Source organism: Sapajus apella, unplaced genomic scaffold (genome assembly GCF_009761245.1).
Source record: "Sapajus apella isolate SASKATOON/1434 unplaced genomic scaffold, GSC_monkey_1.0 scaffold35, whole genome shotgun sequence".
NCBI lineage: Eukaryota > Metazoa > Chordata > Mammalia > Primates > Cebidae > Sapajus > Sapajus apella.
The window spans coordinates 17,731,026-17,746,511 of record NW_022436975.1 but is presented as its reverse complement, the minus strand read 5'-3'; the positions used below and the strand labels follow the sequence as shown (position 1 = coordinate 17,746,511).

The following is a 15,486-nucleotide window of genomic DNA, read 5'->3' as shown; positions in this document are numbered from 1 at the left end:
TAATTTTATAAAATAGGAATGTGTTTTGACTTCACCCCATACACAGCCAGAAATGTTTGAACTGTAGTATTTGAGACACAAAGGTCTTAACCTTATAGAACTGTAATATGTAAATATTTTGTTGAAAACTACCTTTGTTGCTGAGTGCGTTGGCTCACACCTGTAATCCCAGCACTTAGGGAGGCTGAGGCAGGCAGATCATCTGAGGTCGGGAGTTTGAGACCAGCTTGGCCAACATGGGGAAACCCCATCTCTACTAAAAATACAAAAAATTAGCTGGTTGTGGTGGATCGCACCTGTAATCCCAGCTACTTGAGAGACTGAGGCAGGAGATTTGCTTGAACCTGGAAGGTGGAGGTTGCAGTGAATGGAGATTGCCCTACTGTACTCCAGCCTGGGCAACGTGAGACCCTATCAAAAACCAAAAACACTACCTTTGTCTTCTGAAGACTAATACTGTTTAGTCCCTGCTACTAGTTAGGTATTCAGTAGTAGTGAACAACTTCCTCTGGAGAGTGGGAGAGGTCCAGCTGCATAGTTAAGCAGCCTTATGAAGGGACCAATTTTGAAAGAATTGATGCATGGTAGCATCTTGGTTAACAAAGTGGCAATTTGGTAATGACATTCTGCTTTTCTGTGAATAGAACTGATCTTTTATTAAAGTTATGAAAACTGAACGAAAGGATTTATAAATTTTACAAAATAGGTTTGTTTTTTCATGGCCCCTATCTTTTTTTTTTTTTTTTTTGAGACGAAGTCTCCCTCTTGCCAGCCTGGAGTGCAGTGGCACAATCTCAGCTCACTGCAACCTCTGCCTTCTGTGTTAAAGTGATTCTCCTGCCTCAGGCACCTGAATAGCTGGGACTATAGGCATGCACCACCACGCCCAGCTAATTTTTGTATTTTTAGTAGAGACGGGGTTTCACCATGTTGGCCAGGATGGTCTCGATCTCGACCTCATGATCGGCCCACCTCAGCCTCCCAAGGTGTTGGGATTACAGGCAGGAGCTACCTTGCCGGGCCAATGCAACTATCTTTTCAAAGCAGGTATCTTCTCTCCAAAAATGAGGACTAGATTTGCAAATTGGTTTATTTGCCTTTTGGAACCTTTCTTGTAACCAGTTAGGATTAAAGAGCCAATTTTTTATAAGTTATTGGCTCCTTGGTTCCCTGTATTTTTTCATTTAACCTGGCATATACCTAAAGAATATTTCCAAGGCTTTTCCTGACTCCATATTTAGGGCTTCTAAAACAGTGGTATGTAATGGACATGTCAATAATAAAGTGTAAAAAGGCTTTACATTTAAAGCTCACGTTTAAAGTATTTACTCGTCAGTTTAGCAAGTTCACAAGTGGAAGAAAAATGTTTTAGAATCATTTGTAGGTAAAGAGTTATTGCCATCTTGTGACATTAGAGTGAACTAACATAAAGGTTGCCATTTTTCATATTGCTTAGATTGCAACATTCTTTACATTTTTATCTGTTCACCACTGGTATTCTGGGCTAACCATACGGTTTTTCTTTATAGCATTCTCCTTGACAACTTTATCATTTCAAATTGCCCACATTGTTCTATGTTTTAAAATTCTGTTGGTTTTAGAGGTTTGGATTAGTATTTATCCTCCTAGCAATTTTGAGGGGACTATATTTTGCATTTTTTAAAATAGTATTGTAATATATTCCTGTACACGGTATTATGGAAGCATGTATTCAAAGTCACTCTCAAAATACTCACACTTTTTCTCCACTGCTTAGGTAGGAATGAACAAAAATTCCTCAAATTGCTTATTCATCACTAGAGAAAATAGTTGTCCCAGGTCCATATGTGGCAATAAACTGTTCCAGCTGTTGTTGGCACTGAGTCAGATAGAGATCCCTTTGCTCTAAGTATTCTTCATTATACAGTTCAAATGGAAATACTGCATTCGGAGCAACACAAAATACAGTGGCCCCTAAATGAAGAAGATAATAGAGTGTAAATGGCAAATACTCCTTAAAATGACAAATATGAAATCACATTTTCAACCAAAATACTTTACTAGAATCTTAAAAATTAAGTCTGAGCCCATGTGACTGTGAAAAATAAAAGTTGAAAAATTAAGTTATGACCTGTTCAGTAGAGTATTTCAATAATCATTATTGAAATCTGACCCTTGTTTTCTGAAACCCAGAAAGCAGGTTCCGTTAATGCACAAACATTGGTATCAGGGCCAATGGAAGAAGCATGTTGATGTTTATATTTTAAAGTTTGGAACTATAGAAATTAGTCTTCTACTGAAATAGTCATTATAGTTTTGAAGCAGAAGAGTGATGTGAGGAGGTGACAGGAGTAGGGAGAAAAGGTACTGGAAGGTAGGGAAGCACTAATCTTTATTTGATAAAGCTTAAATGGATGATCAGAGACATTGTAATACATTTCTCAGTTGTTAAAACCATTCACATAAAGGCAGACATTAATCTATGGAAGGGTTTTAAGACCATTTAATGGGGAAAGGACAGACTCACTTTAGATTTGGCAATGATTTCATTGATGAAACCTGTATTTGATGGAAAGTGACGTCAAAAGTACAGGCACCAAAAGAAAATATAGATAAATGGGACCACATCAAAATTTAAAACTGCATAAAACAATACAATCAACAGTGAAAAAGGCAACCCATGGAATGGGAGCAATACTTGCAAATCATATCTCTGATAAAGGGGTCTGTAAATCCACAATAAGAAAACAATCATCAAAAAAAATGAGCAGAGGACTAAAGTAGACATTTCTCTAAAGTAAAACAAATTACCAATAAGCATATGAGAAAGATGCTCAACATCCCTAAATACTAGGAAAACACAAAACTATAGTGAGATACCACCTCACACCCAGAAGGATTTATTATAAAAATAACAGGCTGGGCATGGTGGCCCACGCCTATAATCCCAGCACTTTGGGAGGCCAAGGTGGGCAGATCACAAGGTCAGGAGTTCGAGACCAGCCTAACCAATATGATAAAACCCTGTCTCTACTAAAAAATACAAAAAATTAGCCAGGGTGGTGACTCGTGCCTGTAATCTCAGCTACTCAGGAGACTGAGGCAGGAGAATTGCTTGAACCTGGAAAGGAGAGGTTGCGGTGAGCAGAGATGGCACCACTGCACTCCAGCCTGGGCGACAGAGTGAGACTCTGTCTCAAAAAATAATAAAAATAAAAATAAAAAACAGACAAGGACGAGTGTTGGAGAGGATGTGGAGAAATTGGAACCTTTGTGCACTGTTGGGAATAGGATGGTACACCCACTGTGGAAAACAGGATGGCAGTTCATCAAAAAGAGTAAACAATTACTGTACGATATAGCAATTTCACTTCTGGGTATATACCCAAAAGAACTGAAAGCAGGGTCTCAAGGAGAATATTAGCACACCCATGTTCATAGCAGTGTAATTCACAATAGTCAAAGATGGAAGCAACAGAAATATGTGTTGACAGGTGAATGGATAAGCAAAACACTGTATTTACATACAATAGGATATTATTCAGCCTTAAAAAGGAAGGAAATTCTAATACATGCATAATACGGAAACCTTGAGAACATTACGCTAAGTCAAATAAGCCAGTCATGAAAAGACAAATGTATGATTCCACTTATATGAGGTACCTAGAATAGTCAAATTCATAGAGGCAGTAGAGTTATGGTTGTCAGGGGGAGTAGAGGAGGAAATGAGGAGTTAATGTCTAATGGGTAAGCAGTTTCAGTTTGGAAGATGAAAAAGTTCTGGAGATGAACAGTGGTGACAGTTGCACAATACTGAATGTGAATGTACTTAACACTACAGAACTGAACATTTTAAAATGGTTAAAATAAGTAGATTTTATGTATATTTTACTTCAATTTAAAAATTGACCATGAGGAGTTAAGCTCTTCTCTTTTATTCATTAATTCATTGAACAAATACTTAAATATGACAGGCCGAGTGTACAGTTGCTAGCCAAACAGTGACCACCTTCCTAGAGCCTCTTAAGAAGAGCCTCAGACTTCTGACTGCTCCCTTTCCTACCTAACCTTCTCTGAAAGCTTACTGTCCCTTAACACTGCTTTCCTTGTGCCTCTCCAAAATGAAGCTATTTTTTCCCAAACATCCCACATACATAGTGTCACAAGACACAGTCAGAGCCTAGCTTGTAGCCCCTCTGTTACTTGCAGACCATTCTTTCCCCTGCTTCTCTTTCGGTAAAATCCTTTCTCCTTTGATGCTCAGTGCCACCTGGTTTTACCATCCTTCTCCTTCTATAGCCAACCAGCAGCTCTCAGCACTTGGCTCACAATCTTCCCTTCTTCCCTAATACCTGACATAAAGCAATTTTCATGTGGATGACCCATTTAACTCCCTTGAGATGTCTCCCACCTTTCTCTTCCACCTCAGCCATACATCCCACAGTTATAGGAAACTAATATCACAAGAAACTTACTTCAAAACCTTGAGTTCCCACTCACTTCAAAACCACAACCCACTCCCCTACATTACCTCCTATGCTTCCAGCTGACTTGCTCAAATGTTTCAGGTCTACTTCAGAGACCTCCAATCTGCTTCCTCCAATTCACTTCCTTCCTTAACCAGCTTAAGAGTCCCTCCCTTGCCAGTCCCCCAACTCCTTTGCCCCTCAGCACCACTCTGTCACACTCACCTATCAAAACCTCAACTCTGCATGAACCCAACCATTCACCTTGTGCTGGCATGAAGGCTGCTAGGCAGAAAATCACGCAACGCATTTCTTTTCCCTTTAAGTGAATCACAGTACCTTTAAACAATCCCTGCCTGCCTGGCATTTGTTTCCCTCAGACACTTCTAGCCCCCACAATGACTATTATATTCCATTATTTTCTCCTCAAACCTTTCATTTTCAACTGATGACATTGAGTAAAGTGTATGGCCAAACCTACAAACCTACCTGGTTCTGTATCAATTTTCTTCCCATCTGTAAAATGAAAAAGTGACTCATCTATCAGAGGCTAATACATACACCCTGGATCGTATCCCCTCTCACCTTTTTTGCACTTCACACACTGATCTTCCTCTCTTTCTATAGTATTATTAGTTTATTCTTTACTGTACATCATATGATTTAATACCTTCTATCTTAAAAAAAAAAAAAAAAAGTTCCTTCCTGAACCACACATCCTCCTCCAGTTTTCCTTCACTACTTTTCTCATCTTCATAGTTTGTCTGCTTGTGCTGTCTCCATAGCCTCATCTCCATTCTCATGCCACTGAAATATCTCTGATCGTGGCTACCTACAACGTTTAGGTTACCAAATTGAATCTCACTCAAACTCTCAGTAGCATGTGATTCAGTTGATCACTCTGCTGCATTCTAGAAACACGCTCATTTCTTAGAAAGAAAATCACATAACACTTGATTTTCTTTCTACACTAGCTGCTGCTTCTAAGCCTCCTTTGTTAGTTCCTCCTCCACAACCCGTTTATAAATACTGGAATCTTCAAGGGCAGTCCTGGAGTTCTCATTAGTCTCTATCCACGTAATTTCATCCATTCTTTGGCTTTGAGTACCATCTCTATGCTGATGATTCCTAAATTATATTCCTAGGTTAAAACTTTTCTCTAAGCTTCAGATTCTTTTATCTCTCTATTGATATATCTGTAGGATATCTCCTTTTTTGTATAAAAAAGATACAGATATATCTGTTTTGTTGTTGTTTTTTGAGACAGAGTCTCAAAGAAGTCTCCAGTCACCCAGGCTGGAGTACACAGTCTCGGCTCACTGCAATCTCTACCTCCTGGGTTCAAGGATCAAGATATATATATATATATATATAATTTTTAAAGGAGATATCCTACAGATATATATATATATATTTGTTTTGTTTTGAGACAATCTTGTCACCTAGGTTGGAGTGCACGAACTTGGCTCACTGCAACCTCCACCTCCCAGGTTCAAGCAATTCTCCTGCATCAGCCTCACAAGTAGCTGGGATTACAGACGCACACCACAATGCCCAGCTAATTTTTGTATTTTTAGTAGAGACAGCATTTCGCCAAGTTGGCCAGGCTGGTCTTGAACTTCTTACCTCATGATCTGCCCACCTCAGTCTCCCAAAGCGCTGGGATTACAGACGTGAGCCACTGCGCCCAACCATTTTTGTTTTAAATTAAGACAGGGTCTTGCTGTGTTGCCCAGGCTTGTTTCAAGCAATCCTTTCACTTTGGCCTCCCAAAAGTGCTGGGATTACAGGTGTGAGCCACTGTGCTCAGCCTATAGGATATCTCAAAGTTATATCTATAATTTGACTTTTCTCCCAGTTCTTTTTCTTTCTTTCTCCTCAATCTTGGTAAATGGCATGATTATTCACCCAGTTGCTCAAGGCAGAAACATGGGAGTTTTCCTTAATTACTCCCTCTCCTCTCTTCCCCTACCCCCAACTCTTAAATCTAGTTCACGAGTACAACCTGTTGGTTTTTACATCTAATGTGTATCTCTAATTCACTAATTTCTCTCCACTTCTACTGACTCTACCTAGTTGAATCTTTCATTATCAACTACCTGGACTACAACAACTGGTTTCCCACTTTCTGCTCTTAAGCCCCTCCAACCCATTCTCCATACCAACTCCAGATGAGGTATATAAAAAATATAATTGATCACATTAGTTCTCTGTTCCTCATTGCACTTGGATTACAATCCCAATTTTCTACCATGATCTGTCTGTTCTTACTTTCCTCTCTGAGTTCAACTACTATGCTTACTCTGCTTACTATGTTTTAGCCACCCTGGCCCTCTTTCAGTATTTTGAAAACACCTGCATATGTAGTTTCCCTCTAACTTGACTTCTCATTCTTTAGCTATCTGCTTAAATAAATATCATTTCCTTAGAGAGGTCTCCCTAAAATCCAAAGTAATTCCCTTCCATTGTTCTTTCTCATAACATCCTGTTTATTTTCTTCATAGCATCTATCTCAATTTGTATTATATATTAATTAGTGTCTTTTTTTTTTTTTTTGAGAGAGGGTCTCACCCTGTTGCCCAGGCTAAAGTTCAGTGGCATGATCATGGCTCACTGCAGCCTTGACCTCCTGGGCTCAAGTCATCCTCCCACCTCAGCTTCCCAAGTAGCTGGGCCTACAGGTATGCACCACCACACTCAGCTATTAAAAAAAAATTTTTTTTTTATAGATCGGGGGTTTCACCATGTTGCCCAAGCTGATCTTGAACTCCTGGGCTCAACTGATCCTCCTGCCTTGGCCTCCCAAAGTGCTGGGATTACAGGTATGATCCACAATGCCCGGCCATGTGTTTTTTTTCTTTTTGTTTTGAGACAGAGTCTTGCTCTTGTCACCCAGGCTGGAGTGCAGTGGCACAATCTCGGCTCACTGCAACCTCCGCCTACCGGGTTCAAGCAATTCTGCCTCAGCCTCCCAAGTAGTTGGGACTATAAGCACCCACTACCACATCCGGCTAATTTTTGTATTTTTAGTGGAGATGGGTTTCACCATTTAGTCAGGCTGGTCTTGACCTCCTGACCTCAAGTGATCTGCTGCCTGGGCTTCCCAAGGTTCTGGGATTACAGGTGTGAGCTACGATGCCCGGCCCATGTGTTCACTTTTTAACGTCTGTTCTCTCAGTAGGCTGTAAGTTCTACCAGGGTAGAGACTGTAACTGTTTTTTTCACTACTATGTAACTAATGCCTAGCACCTAGTTATCATCCAATAAATATTTATTGACTCATGGATTGGAAAAAAGATCATGAATATTTAATTCAAATAGTGATAATTATGAGGCATACTATAAGACCATATAACAGTATAATTTCAATATATCAATTCTCAAATTATAATTAACTTCAAATTACCTTTACACTTTTACTTTAATATATATCTCAGAGATATTGCAGGTTCAATTCCAGATCACCACAAAAAAGTGAGTATCACAAAAAAGCAAGTCACATTAATTGTGTCCCAATGTACATAAAAGTTATATTTATGGCCAGGTGTGGTGGCTTATGCCTGTAATCCTAGCACTTTGGAATGCCAAGGTGGGCAGGTCATGAAGTCAAGAGCTTGATACCATCCTGGCCAACATATGGTGAAACCCTGTCTCTACTAAACATACAAAAATTAGCTGGATGTGGTGGCACGCACCTGTAGTCCCAGCTACTTGAGAGGCTGAGGCTTGAACCCAGAAGATGGAGTTTGCAGTGAGCCAAGAATGTGCCACTGCACTCCAGCCTGGGTGATGGAGGCTGTCTCAAAAAAAAAAAAAAAAAAAAAAAATTCAGCCATATTCTATCACAGGAGTCCTTAATATAATAGTACTATAATTCTTCAATTCAAAGACATACATTTTCACCTTATGATTGTACTCCAGTTGTATCTTAACAATTGATGGCATGGCATGGTAAAACTGGTAGAATTACATAAAATAATGTGTCTTAGATTTAATGAAATATTGTCTTTTTTTTTTTTTTTTTTTTTTTTAATAGAGACAGGGTTTCACCATGTTGGCCAGGATGGTCTTGAGCTCCCGACCTCAGGTGATCCATCCGCCTCGGCCTCCCAAAGTGCTGGGATTACAGGCATGAGCCACCGAGCCTGGCCTGAAACGTAGTCTTAAACACAGAATAGAAGCATGTACAGATAGAGCAAATTGATCATCTGTGACAAACCTGACAAAAACAAGCAATGGAGGAAGGATTCCTTATTTAATAAATGGTGCTGGAAAAACTGGCTAGCCATATGCAGAAAATAGAAACTAGATCCCTTCTTTACATCTTATACAAAAATTAACTCAAGATGGATTAAAGTCTTAAATGTAAAACCTAAAACCATAAAACCATTAGAAGAAAACCTAGGCAATACTATTCAGTACATAGGCACAGGCAAAGACTTCATAACTAAAACACCAAAACCAATCGCAATGAAAGCCAAAATTGACAAATGGGATCTAATTAAATGAAAGAGCTTCTGTACAGCAAAGAAACTATTATTAGAGTGAACAGGCAACCTACAGAATGGGAGAAAATTTTTGCAATCTATCCATCTGACAAAGGACTAATATCCAGAATCTATCAGGAACTTAAACAAATTTACAAGAACAAAAAACCCCATCAAAAAGTGAGCAAAGGATATGAACAGACACTTCTCAAAAGAAGACATTTATGCAGCCAACAAACATATGAAAAAAAAGCTCATCATTACTGGTCATTAATGAAAAGCAAATCAAAACCACAAAGAGATACCATCTCTCACCAGTTAGACTGGTGATCATTAAAAAGTCAAGAAACAACAGATCCTGGCAAGGCTATGGATAAGTAGGAATGCTTTTACACTGTTGGTGGGAGCATAAATTAGTTCAACCATTGTGGAAGACAGTGTGGCAATTCCTCAAAGATTTAGAAATAGAAATAACATTTGACCCAGCAATCCCATTACTTGGTAAATACCCAAAGGATTTTAAATCATTCTACTATAAAGACACATGCACACATATGTTTATTACAGCCCTATTTACAATAGCAAAGACTTGGAACCAACCCAAATGCCCATCAATGATAGACTGGATAAAGAAAATGTGGCACATATACACCATTGAATACTATGCAGCCATGAAAAAGAATGAGTGCATGTCCTTTGCGGTGACATGGATGAAGCTGAAAACCATCATCCTCAGCCAACTAACACAGGAACATAAAACCAAACACCACATGTTTTCACTCATAAGTGGCAGCTGAACAATGAGAACACATGGATACAGGGAGGGGAACATCACACTCCAGAGCCTGTCAGGATGTGGGGAACACAGGGAAAGAGGGCATTAAGACAAATACCATGAGGGGCTTAAAACCTAGATGACAGGTTGATGGGTGCAGCACACTGCCATGACACATGTATAACTATGTAACAAATCTGCACGCTCTGTACATGTGCCCCAGAACTTTAAGTTTAAAAAAAAAAAAAAGAGGCCAGGTGCAGTGGCTCACGCTGCAATCCCAGCACTTTGGGAGGTTGAGGCGGACAGATTACCTGAGATTGGGAGTTTGAGACCAGCCTGACCAACATGAAGAAACCCTGGCTCTACTAAAAATACAAAATTAGCAAGGTGTGGTGGTGCATGCCTGTAATCTCAGCTACTTGGGAGGCTAAGGCAGGAGAATCACTTGAACCTGGGTGGTGGGGGTTGCAGTGAGCTGAGATGGCACCATTGCACTCCAGCCTGAGCAACTAGAGCAAAACCCTGTCTCAATAATAATAATAATAATAACATTTTAAAAAGAAATGCTAATTTTTAAAAAAGGCCGGATGCGGTGGCTCATGCCTGTAATCCCAGCATTTTGGGAGGCCGAGGAGGAGTTACAGCCAGCCTGGACAACATGGTAAAACCCCGTTTCTATTAAAAAAAATACAAAAAATTAACTGGGTGTGGTGGCAGACGCCTGTAATCCCAGCTATTCGGGAGGCTGAGGTGGGAGAATTGCTTGCACCCAGGAGGCAGGGGTTGCAGTGAGCTGAGATTGTGCCACTACGCTCCAGCCTGGGCAAGAGAGTGAGACTCTGTCTCAAAAAAAAAAAAAAAAAAAAAAAGAAAAGAAAAGAAAAGAAATAAAATAAAACAAATTGAAATGAAAAACATGATCCTAGGAAAAAATGTATAAGGCATACATATATATACATTTGTATATAATTTAGGCATTTACAAGCCCCTATATCAAGCATCTATGGATCCTAGGTTAAGAATGCTTGACATTATAGAACAAAGACAATTATAGAAAAATTTATAGAGCTTTAGACAATTATAGAACAAAGTTCTAATGTTCTAATGGATCTTTGCAAACCGGTATTACAATATAAATGTAATTTAAAGCAAATGTATTCACCAACACATACATATAGAAAAGCTAGTGTTAATTCATTCTTTAAGTCCCAGGGTCGGAACCAAGGTTTGGTGTGAAGAATGGTATTGCTAATCAAAATTAATATCTCGACCAGGCGCGATGGCTCACACCTGTAATACCAGCACTTTGGGAGGCTGAGGCAGGGGGATCACGAGGTCAGGAGATCAAGACCAGCCTGGCCAACATGGTGAAACCCCGTTGTTACTAAAAAGAGAAAAAAATTAGCTGGGCATGGTGGTGGGCGCCTGTAGTCCCAGCTACTCAGGAGGCTGAGGCAGGAGAATTACTTGAACCCAGGAGGCGGAGATTGCAGTGAGCCGAGATCACACCACTGCACTACAGCCTGGGCAACAGCGTGAGATGCTGTCTCAAAAAAAAGAAAAAAATTAGTGTCTTATCTAATTCAACTAAGAACTTTGGGAGAATAATTCTCCTTACTCTTACCTTTCGTATGTTTATTAGCAAAAGCATAACAAGTGCCATTCATTTCAAAAAATCAAATGCTATAGACATAGTATTAAAACTAGCTATTCAGTGAAGGCATTGATACAAGATGATCAGGTTTCCTTCCTTCCTTCCTTCCTTCTTTTTTGACAGAGTCTCACTCTGTTGCCCAGGATGGAGTGCGGTGGTATGATCTCAGCTCACTGCAACCTCTGCGTCCCAGGTTCAAGCGATTCTCCTGCCTCAGCCTCATGAGTAGCTGGGACTACAGGCACAGGCCACCACGCCTGGGTAATTTTTGTATTTTTAGTAGAGATGGGTTTTCACCATGTTGGCCAGATTGGTCTGGATCTCCTGACCTTGTGATCTGCCCACCTCGGCCTCCCAAAGTGCTGAGATTACAGGCATGAGCTACTGCGCCTGGCCAATGATCAGATTTTCTTTTGCCATCTTGCCTAACTCCACTATGGGGGATTGTTTGATACCTAAATGTTGCATGTTATTTTAAAAAGGAAAATAAATTAAAATCATTTTATGTGTTGTATTAAGTACTTTTTCCCCCAAAATTCTTTTTTTTGTGTGTGTGTGTGTCTTTCTCTTTATTTTTTGAATCGTTTCCATCTTTCAAGAGATGCTCGTTTGAAGGGGAAATTTTCCCGGAGTATGAAAATTTGTCCTAAGAACAGAGTTTCCTACACAGCTAAGTAGCAGTAGCTTCCCCACATACCTCGCGAATATAATAGGAACAACAACAACAACAACAATAATAATACTAAAGTTGAAATCGGCCATAAGTTCGAGGCCAGCCTGAGCAACTGAGCAACATGGGTGGGAAGGCGAGCCCAGCTTAAAAGAGAAAATAATAATAATAATAATAAAAGTCAGGCAGCCTATGGGAGACGCCGAACCAGAGACATCTGCCAGGACATGGATCTGGAAAGCCCTGTCAGTTCGCACGCACACATGCATGCATGCCTGTCCCATGGAAATCCCACCGCCAAAGCCTCGGGAGGCCGAGGTGGAAGGATCATGAGGTCAAGAGGTGAAGACCATCGTAGTCCACGTGGTGAAACCCCGTCTCTACTAAATATAGGAAAATTAGCCAGGCGTGGTGTCAGGCGCCTGTAGTCCCAGCTACTGTGGAGGCTGAGGCAGGAGAATCAATCGCTTGAACCCAGAAGGCGGGGGTTGCGCCTGGGCAACAGAGAGAGAGACTCCGTCAAAAAAGAAAAAAAAAGGTGCACGCGGCCAGTGCCAACGCTTTCTACACTATATAAAACCATCAGAGATCAGGCACGCCACCCTCGATGGGGCTTGTGGCACTGGAAAGAAAAGGCAGGATCGTAAGATGTGTGTGAAAATTGTCTTTGGTTGCAATGCCCGTACTATATTAACTACGCATCCAGACCGGAAACAAGGACTGGAAAGAAACGCACAAGACAAATACGACCAGGCCAGTTCAGCGTTCACGCCTGTCATCGCAGCAGTCTGAAAGGTCAACGTGGGAGGATGGCTGGAGCGCAAAAGGTTGAGATCATCTTGAGCTGTCAGCCGACCCCACCTCCACCTCCCGGGCTTACGAAAACCCTGTAGTCTCATCTACTTGGAGGCGGAGATCACCTGAGTCCAGGGAGGGGTGGTCCACGCCGTGATCATGAGGTCAGGGCGGATCACGAGGTCGGGAGTTCGAGACCGGCCTGGTGACCGTGGTGAAACAGAGGGAGACCCTCTTAACGGTTTCATGCCCTCTTGAACTCTCTCTTCAAAGTTCTTTTCAACTTTCCCTTACGGTACTTGTTGACTATTGGCCTTGTGCCGGTATTTAGCCTTAGATGGAGTTTACCACCCACTTTGGGCTGCATTCCCAAGCAACCCGACTCCGGGAAGACCCGGCTCGCCGGGGGCCTCTACCGGCCTCACGCCATACACGGGCTGGGCCTTGATCAGAAGGTCTTGGGCCCCCCCACAAGCGGCGCCGGGGAGTCCCCCAAAATTCTTTAAGCAATGCAGAAGTTTAAATATGGCGACAATCATGCATAATAAGGAATTTAATATCAGATGATGACACTATCCAGAAACAGTTAATAAATGTCCAAATTAAAACAGGCCTTACCTGGTGGAGATTTATTATTCTTTAAAATAATATTTTAAAAATATACGTAACATTTTAACTAAGAATATTTAAGTTTAAATAAAGTTATTTGTAGTGATCATTAATAATTTAATCCATTACCATATTTCAATGTGAGGGATGTTTCAAATAGCAAGGCTGCAATCAGCACATCTTCTTTACGCACTTCGTTCCTTAAGTTCAGTCGTGCATGGGCTTCAGATAGGGAAACGCTAAAAAATAAAATAGTTGCCAATCAAAATATGTTGATATTATTAAAATAATGTATATTTTGGCAGGAACAAACCAAGACACACGTGAACCCTAGCCACACCTAAAGCATTTTCTTACTTTAAAAAAAATTTTTGTTTCTTTTCAAAGCACTTTTTTTCTTACCAACTTAAACTGTTCCAGAACAAGCCAGTATCCTGACATTATCAAAGAGTTGGTTTCCCAACATCATCCTGATACCAAAACCTGGCAGAGACACAACTAAAAAAGAAAACTTCAGGCCAATATCCATAATGAACGTCGATGCAAAAATCTTCAATAAAATACTAGCAAACTGAATGCAACAGCACATCAAAAAGCTTATCCATCATGATCAAATAGACTTTATTCTGGGGATGCAAGGCTGGTTCAACACACGCAAATCTATAAATGTAATCCATCACATAAACAGAACCAAAGACAAAAACCCCATGATTATCTCAATAAATGCAGAGAAGGCCTTCAACAAAATTCAAAAGCCCTTTGTGCTAAAAACTCTCAATAAACTAGGTATCGATGGAACATATCTCAAAATAATAAAAGCAATTTATGACAAACCCACAGCAAATAGCATACTGAATGGGCAAAAACTGGAAGCATTCCCTTTGAAAACTGGCACTAGACAAGGGTGCCCTCTCTCACCCTTCCTATTCAACATAGTATTGGAAGTTCTAGCCAGAACAATCAGGCAAGAAAAAGAAATAAAGGAATTCAATTAGGAAAAGAGGAAGTCAAATTGTCTCTATTTACAGATGTCTCTATTTGCAGATGATTGTATATTTAGAAGACCCCATCATCTCAGCCCAAAATCTCCTTTAGGTGATAAGCAACTTCAGCAAAGTCTCAGGATACAAAATCAATGTGCAAAAATCACAAGCATTCCTATGCACCAATAACAGACAAACGGAGAGCCAAATCATGACTGAACTCCCATTCACAATTGCTACAAAGAGAATAAAATACCTAGGAATACAACTAACAAATGATGTAAAGGACCTCTTCAAAGAGAACTACAAACCACTGCTCAAGGAAATAAGAGAGAACACAAACAGATGGAAAAGCATTCCATGCCCATGGTTAGGAAGAATCGATATTGTGAAAATGGCCATACTGCCCAAAGTAATTTATAGATTCAATGCTATCCCTATCAAGCTGCCATTGACCTTCATCACAGAACTGGAAAAAAACACCTTAAACTCCATATGGAACCAAAAGACAGACTGTATAGCCAACACAATCCTAAGCAAAAAGAACAAAGTTGGAGGCATCATGCTACCTGACTTCAAACTATACTACAAGGCTACAGTAATCAAAACAGCATGGTACTGGTACCAAAACAGAATTATAGACCAATGGAACAGAACAGAGGCCTCGGAATTAAGGCCGCATATCTATAACCATCTGATCTTTGACAAACCTGACAAAAACAAGCAATGGGGAAAGGATTCCCTGTTTAATAAATGGTGTTGGGAAAACTGGCCAGCCACATGCAGAAAGCTGAAACTGGACCCCTTCCTTTCACCTTATACAAAAATTAACTGCAGGCCGGGCGCGGTGGCTCAAGCCTGTAATCCCAGCACTTTGGGAGGCCGAGGCGGGTGGATCACAAGGTCAAGAGATCAAGACCATCCTGGTCAACATGGTGAAACCCCGTCTGTACTAAAAATACAAAACATTAGCTGGGCATGGTGGCGCATGCCTGTAATCCCAGCTACTCAGGAGGCGGAGGCAGGAGAATTGCCTGAACCCAGGAGGCAGAGGTTGCGGTGAGC

At 40.6% G+C, this 15,486-nt stretch overlaps 1 protein-coding gene and 1 long non-coding RNA gene across 3 annotated transcripts in view; both read right to left on the bottom strand.

Annotated features, from left to right (window-relative positions):
• Positions 1-1,310: 1,310 nt before the first annotated feature.
• Positions 1,311-15,486, bottom strand: part of MCMDC2 (minichromosome maintenance domain containing 2) — a 48,810-nt gene continuing 34,634 nt past the window's right edge. For both annotated transcript variants that reach the window (XM_032296245.1, XM_032296246.1), the window contains 2 exons: positions 13,568-13,677; positions 1,311-1,953 (listed from right to left, as the gene is read on the bottom strand). In XM_032296245.1, coding sequence (XP_032152136.1) covers positions 1,787-1,953; positions 13,568-13,677 — 277 coding nt within the window. In that variant the 3' untranslated portion in view covers positions 1,311-1,786. The remainder of the gene's footprint in view (positions 1,954-13,567; positions 13,678-15,486) is intronic.
• LOC116563581 lies at positions 6,361-13,131 on the bottom strand. Its single transcript, XR_004274470.1, has 2 exons — positions 13,061-13,131; positions 6,361-6,386 (listed from the first exon to the last, which is right to left on the bottom strand). It is a non-coding gene; the product is annotated as an uncharacterized LOC116563581 (long non-coding RNA).